The sequence below is a fragment of the Neltuma alba genome, unplaced genomic scaffold (assembly GCF_004799145.2).
Source record: "Neltuma alba isolate B1F8T4 unplaced genomic scaffold, ASM479914v2 tig00003692_pilon, whole genome shotgun sequence".
Lineage (NCBI taxonomy): Eukaryota > Viridiplantae > Streptophyta > Magnoliopsida > Fabales > Fabaceae > Neltuma > Neltuma alba.
In genome coordinates, this window is record NW_021633391.1 from 28,983 (window position 1) to 45,628 (window position 16,646).

Below are 16,646 nucleotides of genomic sequence, written 5' to 3' on the forward strand. Positions count from 1 at the left end.
ACATAGTATATTAGTGGTTCTTCTAAAGGGGTCCAGATGTCCCACCAAAAGTTGGTTTGTCCACCACTATTAACCTTACGACCCACCGCCTGGTAAAACTGTTGCCAAACGGCTACTATGCTCCTCCACACCCACGAGGAATTAGCCTTTTTCAAGACTATAGGATGAATCCCGTTGCCGCATCCATACTTGTTTTTTAGGCACTGCACCCACAGAGCTTCCGGTTCGTGAGTAGACCCCAACACAACTTCATGATGAAAGCAATATTTTGGCACTGAAGATCTTTAATGCCCAGACCTCCCGCTCTTCTGGTTTGTTTAATTTGATTCCATGAAATTAAGTGCATTTTCCTCCCATCTTGCTTTTGATTCCACAGGAAATTTCGGCTGCACTTTTCAATATCTTTGAGGACACCTTTTGGTATTAGCATAGTTTGCATCTGATAGGTTGGTATAGCCAACAACACAGATTTAATCAGCGTAGTCCTACCTGCCATGGTGAGAAAGCAGCTCTTCCAATTTGAGAGTTTTCTTTGAACACGTTGAAGCATAGGAGAGAAAGTCGCCTTTGTAACCCTTCTATGCAATAAAGGTACTCCAAGATATTTCCCTAAGTCAGCCATTATGCCAACACCCAGATCACGACTCAGTTCCACAGCTCTATTAAAACACATATTACTCGAGAAGAAAACCTTGGATTTTGCTGGATTGACTTTGTGTCCCGACACCTCACAGAAAGTTGCCATGGTATCCCTCATTACTTCAACCTGGTCTCTGGAGGCTTCTGCAAAAAGAAGGAGGTCATCTGCAAAGAAGAGATGTGATATTGTTGGACCGTTTCTTTTCATTCTTATCCCTTTCCACCTTCCTCTATTCACTTCATAAGTGATTAGTTGTCCTAAGCGCTCCATGCATAGAACGAACAAGTATGGGCTTAGTGGGTCACCTTGTCTTATTCCTCGGGAGGGGGAAAAGGGATTGGATTCTTCTCCATTCCAAAGAACTTTCATAGATGTTGAAGAGGTACATGTAATGATGAGGTTCACTATATTTCTTTCCATCCCCACACTACGCAAAGTCTCTTCCAAGAAATCCCAATCTAATATGTCATACGCCTTTTCCATGTCGACTTTAATGGCCACAAAACCTTTGCTTCCCTTTTTCGATCTCATGGAATGAATGACTTCTTGAGCAATTACTATGTTATCTGTGCTTTGTCTTCCTGTAATAAAACTACATTGTTGTTGCTAGACCATATAGTTCATGATACCCTTCAAGCGGTTTGCAATGTTTTAGTTAGGATTTTGAAGATGACGTTGCATAGAGATATCAGCCTAGAGTCCCTTAGGCAAGTAGGATGGTCAACCTTGGGGATAAGCATAATGTTTGTATTATTTACCTCTCTTATCCGCTGGGGGTGTTTCCATGCATCCATAACAAATTTACAGACTTTAGAGCCTACATGTTGCCATTGTGTATGAAAGAAATGCGCTTGAAGTCCATCCGGTCCTGTGTATACTTTCCTAGTCAGTTGGTGCAATTTGGGGGAAAGCCGTAGGCCAATCAAACCTCCCTGTCATAGTATGATCTTTGGAGTACAAGGTTGCAAAAAATTCCCTTGCCATTTGTTTCAGCTTCTCCTTGTCCGAGATCCAGTTCCCATAATCATCTTGAAGCGCTTCAATTCGTTGTCTTCTGTGCTGTATCGTAGTAGAAGCATGGAAGAATTTGGTGTTCCGGTCTCCCCATTGCAACCATTTACATCTTGATTTTTGGAACCATATGAGCTCTTATTGCGCTACCAGTTTACTATGTTCTCTCCACAATTTCTGTTCTAGTTTGAATAGCCCATTAGTCACACTATTCTGTCTAACTCTGTCAATTCCTTCCAGACGATGAATCACCTGTTTCTTCTTCTTCATGATGTTACCAACAACAGTGTCATTCCAACTCAGAGCTGCCTTTTCAAACTTCCTTGCCCCCTCACACCATTCCACGTTATCCCATGAAGAATAGACCACCTCCTTAAAGCTTTCTTCCAAGGACCAAGCTGACTGGTACCTAAATAGTCTTTTTGAATACTTCCCTTGAGGTGTTCTTTGCCCGTCGTTAACAACAATGATCCTGTGGTCAGACTTGTATTTAAGGTTATGACTGACTTTGCTTTGTGGATGTTCTGTTTCCCACTTTAGATTGCCAAAAGTCCAGTCTAGTCTTGACTCCTTTCTTCTCCTACGTGAATTTTTCCCCTTCTATTGGCAAAGCAAACAATTCAACTTCTCTAATACAATCCGCAAAATTTTCCATAGCTCCATGGTTCGCAAGGGATCCTCCCATCTTGTCAGTTGTGTCAAGGAAGGTGTTGAAATCACCAATTACCAGCCACGCCTCCTCTGTAGCTTCCGCTATTGCCTTAAGAGAGAGCCAAAGTGGTATTCTTTTCTGGGGGGAGGTTTCGCCATAAACAAAGGTAGCAAAGAAAGATTCATTATGCTTCACATCGACTATCTTGCAGTGAATGATTTGAGTGGAGGAACAAATATAATCCACATGCATTGAGTCTTCGTTCCATAGGACCCAAATGCCTCTAGCAAATCCTGAGGCTTCTAATCTAATCCAATTACTGAACCCGAGTTTTCTAATTACCCCATCAGCTCTAGTGCCACTAATTCGAGTTTCCATTAGGCAAAGGACGTCAATTTGCAACTTATAAACAATGTCTTTGACGGTGCGGGGAAAACAACGATTCCCTGCCCCTCTACAATTCCATGAAGCTACTATCATAGGTAACTGACAAAGGGAGGAAAAAGGTGGCTTACTCGACCGAAGGATCATCATCCATCCAGGTGGGATTAATTGTCTCCTGAAGTATCTTGCGGACTATTGGTGATTCCCCCACGATCATGTTCTCATTGATGTTTTCCTCTTCTATTATTCTGTCCCCTTTTGAGTATTCTCTGTGGTCCCCTTCGACATCCACCTTGGACCCTTCTATAGCATTTAGACTCCTCCCCCCAGTTGTCCCTTCGAGTAGAAGAATTTTATTTCCATTGGGCTGGGCGTTCGGATTTGGGTTCATCGCAAACGAGCCCACCTGCTTTATAGACCCACTAACGATAATGTGTTCCCTTTGGTCCATTCTATTAGTAGTTACCGCCACTTGTTGTTTCTTAGTCTTCTCTGGCTCTGTGTTCCCTGCCATGTTTTCATTTGCCAGGCCTTGGTTCCCAATCTTCAGCCCATTAGCTTTTGGTTTATAGTTCTCCTTTCCCTTAGCTGTCGAGGGAGTTGTCATTTTTTGTATCTCTCTCCTACTTTGAAGTGGTTATGGAATGAGGTTTTTCACTTGACCAAAAAAAAAAAAACAAAAAGAGAGTATTACGTACTATTCCTGTTAGAGCATTGTAAGTGTCAAATCAACCATGAGGCTTAAATTAAATATCTTCTATGCGTTTTCATGATCCATATATTCAACTTAATTAATTAGTTTGAATAAATTACATACATTAGTTAAATTAATTAATATAATATATTTTAAAAATATTCTAAACATTTTTTTAGTTCCCTCCATCTCTCTCCTAATTAATTATTATAAAAAAATATTAAAAAATAATAAACATGTAAATAAGTCTCATATATATGGAAAAATTACAAATAAGACCCATTAAATATATAAAATTACAATTTGGGGTCCTAAATTTAGAAAATAGCAAATAAGGACCTGGTCCTACTTTTGCAAATATAAAATGTAAGTGAAATGTCTAAAATACCCCTCAATCAAATTATAATTTGGTCTATTAAAATTGTCATTCGTTAAAGTGAATTTGTCATTTCTTATAGTTAATTTGTCATTTGGCATACCTTCAGCTAAGTTGTGATTTAGTCTACCGAAATTGTCGTTTGCTAAAGTGAACTTGTAATTTTTCATAGTCAATTTGTCATTTGGCTGAGGGGTATTTCAGACATTTTACTCATATTTCATATTTACAAAAGTAGGACCCGGTCCTCATTTACTATTTTTCAAATTTAGAATCCCAAATCATAATTTTACATATTCAGAGGTTTTTATTTGTAACTTTCCCTATATATATAAAACTAACGTTCATTTTTTAATTAGGTGCTACCATAGGAGTACTTTTCATTAACTAGATTAAGTATTTGTTGGCTAACAAAACTATATGTACTACTACCGATTTTTAATATAAGATCCTATTTGATTTTTATTTTGATCTTAAATATAAGACCCTAATTTATTTTCTCTCTCATATTTATATATATTTTTTCAAAGTAGCCCTTCTAAGAATGATAGTTCTAGTCAATATACTTGATTAGCAAGGATATTTTAGGAAAAACAATACCTCTTTGTGACAAATAACTAACTCAACTTACTTTCTTAATCTCTTCAAATTAGTCAACTGGTTTTTATAATTAGGATTGGAGGTAATATTTATTAAATATTTTATATATAATATAAAATTTTAACAAACGGTTTTATTATAAATTGTGAGCCTCATTGTTTTATGCGGGGCGGACCCACAATACTTCAATTTAAGTCTTTTCTTTTTTTGGTCAGAATACTTCAATATAAGTCTAAATTAAGTCTATAGACTATAAAGTCATCTTAGCTTCAATAAAAGTCTATAAAGTAATCACAATCTATTGCAGATTTTTTTTTTTTTTTAAAAAAAAGAGTAATCACAGACCATGATGACAGAAGAAAATGGAAACTCTCGTAATCTTGTGTTTTTTTTTTTTTTTTAAATCTAATAATGGCTGCTTCCCAAAAATTTAGTTCCCTTGCTGGGAAATGGCGGTGAATGATCTGAAACCCACAATCGTTGTGATTTAGCTTCTGGCTTCTTGGTAAGGTAAAGTCCCTCTGTATTGTTTCGTGAGGCTGATTGTTCCAAATCCTTCTTCAATTTTCAAGTCCTATGCTTCTTCATAACTTTGTTTTTCTTTGCTCAATCTTTTTGATCAAGTTGATTGTCCAATGCCAGATCCTGCTTTGAATTTTGAGTTTCTAGGGCTTCTTATCTTGCTTGATATGCCCACCATTGCGACTTTGAGATTTCCATACAAGAATTTTAGGAAAACAAAGTGGCTGAGACTCTGATCCTCACCTGATCTTACTTAGCCCCCGCTTGCTTTGCTTCAGTTTCACAATTAAGCAACTATTTCAGCTTTCCTTTTTTTCTTCTACTTTTTGGGTACCAACCAAAATAGAATTTAGATTTTGTTGTATGCAAGTCGGTGCTTGATAATGATATGCCTAATTTTTTTCCCCCTAATGTTTTCACAGGCTGGGCTTCTTCGCAAAGAGTATGGGTTTTTGACTCTGAGCATATAGTTGAAGGATTCTGAAGGAGGTGAAGAAATTTCTCACGATGCGGTTGTTCCCCTTGAGCTCTAGCTCTAGCACGAATTTGAGCTCGGAGAGGGAGCAAAATAGTGAGAAAAAGAGTCGTACTGTGGTTTATCTCAATGTATATGACCTTACGCCTATAAACAATTATCTTTACTTGTTCGGGCTTGGAATCTTTCATTCGGGTATAGAAGGTATGACGTTTTCATGATTCTCTTGATATGTGTCATCTTCATACTTTTATGACGTTTACATGATTCTCTTGATATGTGCCAGCTTCATACTTTCTCATCTGTGAAATTTAGCTGCGTTGTAAGATCATTATTTTATACTCACAGCACATTACTAAGATATAATGGTGTGTTATTTGCTTGTTAAAAAGAAAATGAAATGAAAAATACTGAAATAGTAGTTGAATTGAAAGGTCTTACTTTCTCATGCGTAATGGAAATTTCGATATAGAAATCCAGTCAAGAAGTGCGGTTTGAAAATGTTGAATGCAGTTGAGGTTAAGCTGCCATTACTTTGGTTTATCATCTCATCGTGTTATAGAAATTCGACAGTAATCCACCATAATAATGTTGGATGATGAGTCCACAGGCACAAAAAGAATTCTAGGTGTTCTGCATGAATCACTCAGTGCAATTATGCTTTATTAACTCTCCAGATATATTATTTATGATAAGATCTCATTCAATAACTTCTGAGTGTCTTTCATGGTATGTACATTTTTTCAGAGGTTTAAAGGCCATCCACTCTGCTTTCTTTGTTAGCGCCTTTAGTGGCTTATTTTGAGCATGTCTAGACTACCTTAATTGATACTCCCTCCGTTCCTTATTATAAGAGACACTTGATGCTTATGCCATGTTCCTATATATAAGAGACACTTACAAGTTGTCTCTACTTTTTTGTGTTAATTTACTATTTTACCCATATTTATTATCTCCAACTCATACTCTCTCTCCCTCCCACTTCTCTTTCTTTTAATAATTTAATTGTTCTCTCTCATGCTCTCTCTCCTTATTAATGAGGGTATTTTTGGAAAAAAAATTATACTTTTTATACATTAATTGTTCTTAACTAACTTTAACTATTTTTTTGATCAACATATTTCGGTTATTTGTCTCTTATAATAAGGAACGGAGGGAGTATTATATTATTCCTTTTCTTTGATAGATACCATAGCAACTTTTGTTTGTGTACAATCATTACGGATGTTGTCTTTTGTGTATGGCCACACATTTATTTTAACATTCCCATCTTAGCTACACCTTTTGCTTTCTCTTGTCCTTGCAACGCCCGATATTCACTACTTCCCATATTCACCATAGCAACTCTTGTTCGCCTCACATTTAATTTTCTAGCATGTTTTATCATAGTTCTTGAACACTCGGAGAACTTCACCTTTCCATTTGCTTTTAACTGCTTCCATCGCATTATGTACATTGTTACATATGAAATTTCATAACTTTTACATCAAGAACATACATGATATTTATGACTACTGACTTTGCTGTTATCTCAGGCATGCTCATCTGGGATTTGATCGAACATATCTTTCCTTATGGTTCAATTGGGAATTTAGGAGATGACTTGCTATTGTTTTAAATTTGTGACTTTCCATTTGAATTAATTTTTTGTTTCATTTGCCAAGTGGATCAAAGTTTTTTTGGGGGCCTAATTGATATTCGTTTAAAAAAAAAAAAAAAGAATCTGATTTAGATATTTGAGTTTTCTGTTCAAGGAAGAAGTCGTGGTGGTTCTTTTTTCCAATAACCAATTGCATCACTGTGACTTCACTCTGTTTGCTTGGTTGAACCTTTTCAAGATCTTTTCAGTATCTCTATATGTTCTTTTGATTTTCTGCTGTGTAGAAAGAGATTTTGATGATAGGGAAAATTACAATCTGGTCCCTAGAAAGGGAAATTATCCCAAGTTTATCGACAACTGAAGAACATGCAATGATAAGTTTCAGAGTAGGAAATGATAACAGATTCATGCTAGTCACTTGTCATTTGGATTCTTGGTAATTAAATTCCTTTCTTGGGACTTTATGGTAATTCTCCTTTGATGATATGATAGAGATTTGCTGAATCTTGAGATTATATTCATAGTATGATTCCATCATAACTTTGTGATTGATATAGTATCTTAACAGTACATCAATGCAAGCATTCAAGGTAAATTGACTTTGTGAACCTTAAAATTTTGATCTGTCCATTGGTTTTCTTGTCAAAGTTTGTAAATGAGAATCCCATCTGCCTGCATTGAGCTCATACAGTGTCAAATAGAGATTTGGACAAACCGCAAATGATGTATTAAAATTGTAGTGTCCCTGACCCCTATCACAACATATGGTCAGTAGGGGAAACTTGGATGACCATTTAAAGTATAATTAATGAAGGGAGTATTCCTTTTTGGCCGGTATCTTATTCACCTCACCACTAAACATCCTGTTTCTATTCAAGTTTTCGTTCATATTTCAGTGCAACGATTTTGGAATGTTCCAAGTTACTCTATCCAACAACAGAGTAGATGATAGCGAGAAAAGCTGTTTAATAAAGGAGTAGAACTATGTCCCTTGAACAAATTATTGACAAGGAGCTTAGATGCGCTAGTTTGTCATTTTAACTTTAATTAATTTTAACAAACATATAGCTTGATGTTTTCCTGGGCAGCGCATGGTATGGAATATGGCTTTGGTGCACATGAGTATCCATCAAGTGGAGTGTTTGAGGTTGAACCTAGAAGCTGCCCTGGCTTTATCTTTAGACGATCAGTGTTGCTAGGCAGCACTGACTTGTCTCGTACAGAATTTCGTTGCTTCATTGAGCGCCTCTCTTCTAATTATCATGGAGATACTTACCATCTGATCGCCAAGAATTGCAACCATTTTACAGATGAAGTCTGTCAGCGGCTAACTGGGAAATCTATCCCTGGATGGGTAAATCGGATGGCTCGTGTAGGTGAGGACTGAGGACTGAGGACTGTGGTTGCTTACCTTACCATCCATTTTCATGCATATATGCATCCGCAATAAGCATTTGTTTGTGTCGCCAATCGTTGCATATGGTCTAAATTTTGAATCAGATTCTGCTATGTTCCCAGCTAACTAGAGTTTCAGATTAGTGGAGTTGATTATACAAGCGTTTTTGGGCCATCACCAAGCAATTGCTTATGATAGGCTGGATTTTTGAATTTCTGTGAACCTAGTGATTCCAGATGCTACTATTTTTGTCATCTGATGATATATAGTTTAAACTTTCAGGTTCTTTCTGCAATTGTCTTTTGCCAGAAAGCCTTCAGGTTGCTGCAGTTAGACATCTTCCTGAACGTCTAACATATACTGGTAAGATACGCAAGCAACCTTGTCATACAATACTCTCTATGATCTGGCTTTATTCACAGTCTAAGGAGGAAAATTTCTATTATGGAAGTGCAGATGGCTTGTGACATATCCAGCATGTTTTCAATATTTTTTGCACAACATAGTGAGGATTAAGTGAAAAATCTTGAAATTATACGCACATCTGCGATGAAAATACAAAAAGAAACAAAGTTGGCACGGATCTTATTTCTTTCCCTGTGAACATTAGAAGACGATCTGGCACATCTTTGGAAACCACAGGACGACAGCATAAACATTTGACAAGTTAATTATTGAACTAGATGTATATTGATTTGTTTCTTCAAAATCTCAAGGTTTATTTTTGGTGCTTTTGGAAATCAATTTGTTTTAGCAGAGTATTTATTTCTCTGGGGTTGTGTTTTATGCATTCATTTGTGTGATATAAATTATTCAAACTGGTTTGCATGATCATTGGGGATTAGAACAATGGAATGTTGCCTTCATATTGCAGATGACGAAGGATCAGAATCTGGGTTGTCTGCATCAATAGAAAGTGAAGAGGAGGAGCCAAATCACCATCTGCTAACAGCATCTAGTGGTGACGTAGCCTTTCTAAAGGAAAACCGGTGCGGCTAGCTCGGGAGCTTCTTTGATTTTATCAGTTCCTGTCGTGTTGTGATTATATTATTCTTTGTTCGGTTTGCATCATATTCGTATATACAATCGCAGCTCACCCTGGTGACAAGCTTATCAAACAGCTCTATCTGGAGAAGCAAAAGGCATATTTAACAGTACAGTGACGTGTGAAGATAATCTGTTCAACCAATGTCCAGCCCCCTTAAAGCTGGAGGGGCTGTCTGAATTCTTATAGAAGTCATTAGATTTCAAAAAGCAAAAATGTTCTGGCTCAGGTGTGCTATGTATTGTGTGTGTTTGTGTACACCCCCGCCTTGTGTGTTTGTGTATGCCCCCCGCTTTTTTGGGGTGTACAAGTGCTAGGCAGGCTACAACTTTACTCCCTAAATCCACAACTCTGTGTAAATTCCCCCCCCCCCCACATATATATATCTATTGTGATTCCGCTCTAATATGGTTTGGGAGTTGAAGTCAAATAAAACTTTGAAGGTGTGTGGAGGACGAGTTCTGATGGTGATGAGCCTGGGCCTCTGTATAAAGGATGGAACAGTTTGTCTTGTATTTCTGGTGCTTTTCATTGCTGTTTGTGTTTGGAAACATTTGCATGGAGGTTGGGGTCACGGGAAGGCGAGATTTGGACGGGTGAATTAAAGTAACACGCAAAGGTGGCAAGCTAAGTGCATTGGATTCCTTCGCTTTTTTCCGGACAACTTCCTTAATAGCTAATCCTTGCTCTCGGCTCACGTAGGACCAAGTGTTATCAAGGAGTGTGTGTGAGAGAGACACAGAGGGTACGGATGGATGAAATTATCTGTGTAGGGGTTTATATGGACAAATTCAAATTCAGGGGAACAAATTAAACTTTTGACTTTTGTAATTTTATTTTATCTTCTGTTTATTCCCGTGTGAATTTTTACGTTTATTTATTGCTATATAATTTAATCCTCACAAATCATTGTAATTTTTAATTTTTATTTATTAAGATTTGGAAAGTATTTATTGACTTTTGATTAAAGGTGCATCTAGTCCCATAGTTTTATTTTCAGTTGTATTAATATTATAATCTTTTTTTGGGTATATTTAACACACTGATTTTATTTTTCTAACGCATTTAGCACTTCAGGCACTAAAGATCAGATTAGGATCCTAAATATATCAGGGGGGATGATGTCCTTGGAAAATAAAATTAAGATAATGAATGTATCTCTGCCCTTGAATTTTATTGATATGATTAGTTATTTACTTTGAAACCGTAAGCTTTATGACAAACAATAACAAATTGGAGGTAAGATAATTATAATTCCTAGTACAGAAAATCTCAAAAAAATATCATAAAAAAATTAAAAATTGGCTACATATTAAGGGTTTGATGATAAATATTAAATATTTAAAGTAATTACTCCTTTCAATTTTTCTTATAAGTTTTAAATAACTAATTCACGAATAATAAATAAGTAGTTAAAATTAACTGAAAACAGTAAATACGTTAGAAATATGTATTTTTTAAATATATTTTTATAATAAATGAGAAAAAAGATGAAAGCGAATATATGAGGATATGTGATAAAAGAAAAATAATTAAAGATAATATTGAAAAATGCCTTAAATGTTGTGACAAACCCAATTTGAAACTTATAAAATGTACTACATTTCTATCTAAATTTGAAACTTATATATAAGATCGGAGTAGCAAGGAGTATAAGAATTAAATGCATACTTTGTTTTCAAAAATTAGTACTTATTAATTAATTTCGCCGTACTTCAAATTTTTAATTCTACATACTTTTATTTATTGTATCGTCTACAACGGAGAGATATGTACAACCACCTCATTATCACAGTAGACGGGAAACTTCCCAAGTCAAGTGAATAAGACACAATATATTAAATCCTCGTGCCACGTTGGTCAATCAGCAGCCACTTGGTCAACCTTGAACCCTACCCTCCTATTCTATTCTATCATCCCCTAATTAATTTTTAATCTTCTTTTTTTGCCCGAAATTAATTTTTAATCTTACACCTAACCTTCCATTATTTATTCATTATCAATTTCTTCCTTAAATATGCATTTTGCGCAAACTCTAGAAGCCATACTTTAAATTAAAACAACTCGAAGGGCATCTTGTTGCCGTTCTTTTTCACGAATTGGCAATTATAAATGTGCCCCCACCTCCAAAGTGTATAACTTTAGTATCTACCTGTGTTTGTTTGGGTCTGCAAGAAACCAAATTCTTACTTGGTCTGCTTTATATATATATATATATATATATATATGTACATGTTTTTGTGTATATATATAACCAACCATTTATGTACCAACCTGGAACATTAAACTAGGACTCATTCCAAGTCGTCGTCGTCGTTGTGTTCTTTCCTCCTTCATTTCTCAAACTCACCATGCCTCCATTCATCTTCCTCATCCTCTTCTGGTTTTCAGTCTTCCAAAACTCTGTTCACTTCCTTTCTGCAAATCCCCCTGCTTCAAGTTGCAGTAATGGCGCTCCTCGTATTTCCTATCCTTTTCGTTTGAATCCGCAACAACCTCAGCAGTCCAAGTCGTGCGAGGTTCCCTCTGGTTTCGAGCTGTTCTGTGAAAAGAATCTCACCAAGATTTACTTTCCTTCTTATGGCGATGATTTGGTGGTGAAATCAATTTCCTACCCCACCAAAAGAATCAATCTTCTTGACCCCAGAAACTGTGTCCACCACGTGTTTCTGAATCTCGATCTTTCTCTCACCCCCTTTCGTTACTTCTATGTTCTCAAGGACTACACTTATCTGAACTGTTCGACCAGCCTTTCCCGTCCTTTCATGGAGGTTCCTTGTATGAGTGGATCCGACTTTCATGTCTACACAGTTGACCCTTCCTTGCCTCTGCCTGCTTCTTGTGTAGCAGTCAAAACCGTTGCGGTCCCCTTCGAATATTCCCCTTACCTCGCCGACAACAGTCTCGGTCTCGGATTAACCTGGGACTCACCTCTGCTTCAAGAACCAGAACAGAGCACACAGGTAAAATAAGTTTCTTTCATTCTTCCAGCAATCTTTGGTTCTTTCAACTCGATAAAGCTTACGTTAGAATCTATACTTCATGATGATATAGTCATTATGTTTGTGTGCAGTTGTAGTTATCTGCGTCTTTGTGATTGTGATGGCGATACTGGTAAGCATAAAGGTTCAGTGGTCAGGGACGAATTCTGGGGAGAAAGAAGATCGGTTATTACAGAGCCTGTGAGAATTAGAGCACATAATGGGTAAATTTTTGAATTTTAGTACAGAATATCGTGATCCTAGCGGTGGGAACTCGTAGAAGGATCTTTTTTTTTTGGATATTTCGTGAAGTTTGAGATATATAGCATGTGATGTTGTAGAAGATAAAGAAAGGTTATCTTGTTCCTCTGTAATTGCGAAACAAAAGTGAAGATCTCATGTAGTTTCTTGATGCTTATCTTGTAAGGTATCATGTATCTGACTTGGAATGTATTTTTGTTCCCATCTATCCTTTTCCTCCCTTTCCCCCAAATCCTTTGAGACATCCTAAAGGAGAAAATCCTGGGAACTCGTGAAAGAGAACATCACAGGTGGGTCCCTCAACGTGACAAGCAAAGTTTAATTTTCGGGTCCAACACGACAGGAAGTTTAAAGTCATACGTGGCAATGGTATAGGTAGGAGGTTTGTTATTGGGCAGAATAAAGGAGCAACTTATATGACAATGCTGGCATTTATCGTCATAATCAGAGACTATTAATAGCGAGGAACCATCTTGCTTGACCTCGCAAGCTTTTAACGAGAAATTATCTTTCACCCGAACCCAAATTGTCATCAAAAGTACAGGCTTACATTAGATATCAAATGTGAACATTTTTTTAATGAAAACTTTGAACATGAATTGGTCGTATTGTAAAAGACTAGCATTTTCTGAACCCAATCTTTACTGAGGAGAGTAATATGGGAAGCTCCGACTTCAATTGTACAGCGTACAAAATGGGGTATCATGATCAGGAGCCGTGTGGAACATGAGACAAAGTGGGTAGGTCCACAATATTTTGGGTTAGAATTTTCTTAGCCCTGCCTAATAATTGACCCTTTTGTTTTGAATATAAATGCGCGTCTACGCATACCATTTTTTTTTAATGACAAGTCAATGTTGGAATTCACATTGAGAGAAGTAGTTCGAATCTATATTGAGAAAGGTATTTTTATTTAATACCCAATAATAGCATCTTAAACAGAATTGTCTCAAATTGGATAATGCTATGTTTAACCCAAAAAAAAAACTTATTAACTTCACATATATTAGGAAAACACTTAAAAGTGGTCAAGTGTTATTGGAATAGAAGACTTGATGCACACAACCTATGCTTCCTTCTTTGATTTTGAGTGGGTCATATGTAAAGACAAATCCCCTGGAGTAGTGCTTTTAGTTTGCAACCTTCATTTTATAATAGAATATGTTTTGCTTGAAATATTAATTTTTTTTACCTGTATTTTTATTTTAACTATTAAACTTTCTAATTAATTAATCAAATTCTTCTAAGTAATCACTTTCATTAAGAGTGATATTTTAAAAGAAATAAGTGATGTTTAGGTAATTTTATTATTTTATGTAAAATTATTATTAAATGTCTAAGAATTGGAGAGAATATTATTCTCGGCGGCTTCCATGGACTATTACTTTTAGTTTCCAGCCTTCATCTTCATTGATGAATAAGGTTAATAAAATCTTGAGTATCTCAAATTTGTCTTTATTTTGGTTTTAATCTCTTAAATTTTGAATCATAGATTTAGATCTCTCAAAATAAAAATGATCCAAATTTTTATTAAATTATAGAGATTAGTATTTTGAATGAAAAAAAAATTAAAAGACCAAAATTAAAATGGGAACAGACTTTTTAAAAAATAAAAATAAAAACTGTATATTTACTAATCATAAAAGAACAAGGGAAAATTCCAAAAAATAATTGTTGAATTTTAAAATTCTAAATCAGTATTAGTTATTACACTCATAAAAAAAAACTACATTAAAAAAGCAAATGATAATATATTTTTATAATAATTCATAATTTGAAATTTTAAAATTTAACAGTCATTTTTTTTTAGTTTTTAATGAAATGTGATCAAAATGCAATATAATTTTCTGTCATCTGATCTGATAATTTGACAAACTCATCAGCCATAAAATAATTCTCTTGGGGGTTGAGACCAAAAGTTGTACATATTTTGATGTTTTATTAAATCATAATTGGCGTCATCGTTTCATAGTGATATCGCAGGGAAAATTAAAAATGTCGGGTTGTGCATTGCTCGGCCACCTACAAAACAACAGACGAGGTATACAATGTAATTTCGCGAGGGCCCAAATTGTTCTGGAAGACTGGAAGTTGGATTGGAGAAGACACTCACCAGCTTCCTACTGATGGGGATGGCTCCTCCATCATCATCCTTCTTCTTCATCCTCACGCTGGTCTTCATCTCTGTTCCACTAACCAATTCGATACCCTTTATTGTTCTTCATGGTAGTTGCTTGACCTTAGTTTTTCCTTCTTGTTTCTATAATCAATTAGATTCCCCCTTTTTCTTATTGTCGATCTGTTTCTGGTACTCGTAATTTCTGGTCTGATTTTCATTCGTTAACTGCCCGCATCTGCCGGAAGAGCAACAGTGGGGTTCTGAGTTCTTCCACTTTTGACTGTCATCGGACGAATTTTCCTATGCTCGGTTCATTCAGCTCAATTTCAGTGGCATTTTCGTTTTGTTCATGGTGGTCAACAATATATGTAACTGTCTTTGACTGACAATATAATATTTATGAAAGTTTTGTGCCTTGTCTGCACTTTTTTAAGTTTTAACTATTTTTTATTGGCGGGAAAACTAAGTCTAGATTAGCAGAAGAAATATTGAGGAGTTCCTATATGGTTCCCATCTCACTCATATCGACCCTTTCGAAGTTTATAGTTGCAAAATCTTTTGTTGTCAATATGCAGTTTACAAATTGATTATTTACTTCTATGCTATTTGTTGGTGGTGTTTAATCGACTGAAAGAGGAATTATGCTTGAGACTATCTGAAGGCTTTCTTGTAGGGTGAATAGTAAAAAGCTATATATGCATGCAGAATTTTAAAACTCAAAGCTCTTCAGGTCTGTTACTCAAGCTGCAGCGGCTTTTAGTAATTGTGTTGTCCATTTCGCTGGAATTTTAAACAAGTTTGTACACATAGATGAAGTGCATGATCTTTGTATCTAAGGAAAAATGAAGTGTATGATCTATCTATTATTGTAACAAAAAGAGGGATTGGTTAGGGAGTTGGGTAGTTATAAGTGTTTGAGCCAGTTTCTATAAATGAGGCAAGGCAGTGTACCGCGAGTTTGTTCTTGTATGAGTGATGATTGAGTAATAAGACAACTCTATTCTCCGAATCTCTCTCTCGCTCTCTTGTCTTTCTCTGCTCTCTCTCTCTCTCTCTCCCATTCTCTCTCTGTTATCTTCTTTCCTCTCTCTTTCCCAATTACGTTCTACGTCAGTGTATCATTGAAAGATACCTGCCTGCTTCACATATTTAGTTCTATATAACTATTTTGTAACTGAGTCCCATGAACTCCATTCTTAGTTTCTTATCTTGGTTTACACTTTAATATGCTTAATTTGGAGAGGTTGCTGTTTGAATTTAGTTCTGTCCATACTATATGAAGGATTATACATCGTCATTGCATTCACACACTGCCTATAGTTTTATACAGATCCTATTTCTGAAGATATCTAGATGGGTAAATTACTAATATAGTAGATTTCAGCTGGCTAACATGTTGTCAAACCCAAGTCTTGAACCTTTTGGTTCTTTGAGTGCATTACTTGGTTATACTTGTAATTTTCTTTAATTCTCCATAGTTTTAGTTTTAGCAACTTGAGACTTATATCACAATGATCTGTGCTGCAGGTATTGGAGATCAGTGCTCCAACCATGGGGTGGCACAATTTTACTGAACTACTGTCCAAATACTCTGGTGCTAAAGGATATTGCTTGTATGCTTGCATGTCTTTTATTTTCATTAACTGCTATGCTATAGAGGAACTGAGTTTGAAATATGCTTGGTTCCTTTTCTAGTTCTCCTTGATTGAATTGCAAGAGTCCAACCATAATATCCTTCTTCCCCTAGCCAGGGTCCCTTTTGTTATAATCTTGATCTTAGAGAGTGTGAGGTTGAATTTCATTTCTAATGAGGTTTGCCTTATTGGTCCAGAGAGGTTTGGTGATGGAACATGGGATTCTTGGTTTATGCCTCTGCAGGAGCAGGTAAGA

At 36.0% G+C, this 16,646-nt stretch overlaps 2 protein-coding genes across 2 annotated transcripts; both read left to right on the top strand.

Annotated features, from left to right (window-relative positions):
- Positions 1-5,301: 5,301 nt before the first annotated feature.
- On the top strand, positions 5,302-9,889 carry LOC114742247 (deSI-like protein At4g17486). Its single transcript, XM_028930523.1, has 4 exons — positions 5,302-5,558; positions 8,043-8,330; positions 8,633-8,713; positions 9,225-9,889. Exons 1-4 carry the CDS (start codon positions 5,387-5,389, stop codon positions 9,347-9,349), a joined length of 666 nt encoding a protein of 221 aa, XP_028786356.1. The 5' UTR covers positions 5,302-5,386; the 3' UTR covers positions 9,350-9,889.
- A 1,736-nt stretch (positions 9,890-11,625) lies between these two features.
- LOC114742248 (RING-H2 finger protein ATL22-like) lies at positions 11,626-12,334 on the top strand (the record flags this gene model as incomplete). Its single annotated transcript, XM_028930524.1, has 1 exon — positions 11,626-12,334. A coding segment is annotated over exon 1 (588 nt), but the record flags the coding sequence as incomplete, so codon positions are not given.
- Positions 12,335-16,646: the final 4,312 nt, after the last annotated feature.

Bases quoted from the DNA above. Each gene is read 5' to 3' on its own strand.
- LOC114742247 (XM_028930523.1), top strand. From the start codon at position 5,387: ATGCGGTTGTTCCCCTTGAGCTCTAGCTCTAGCACGAATTTGAGCTCG. The intron at 8,331-8,632 runs GTGAGGACTGAG...TTAAACTTTCAG, and splicing joins AAATCGGATGGCTCGTGTAG to GTTCTTTCTGCAATTGTCTT. The intron at 8,714-9,224 runs GTAAGATACGCA...TTCATATTGCAG, and splicing joins TGAACGTCTAACATATACTG to ATGACGAAGGATCAGAATCT.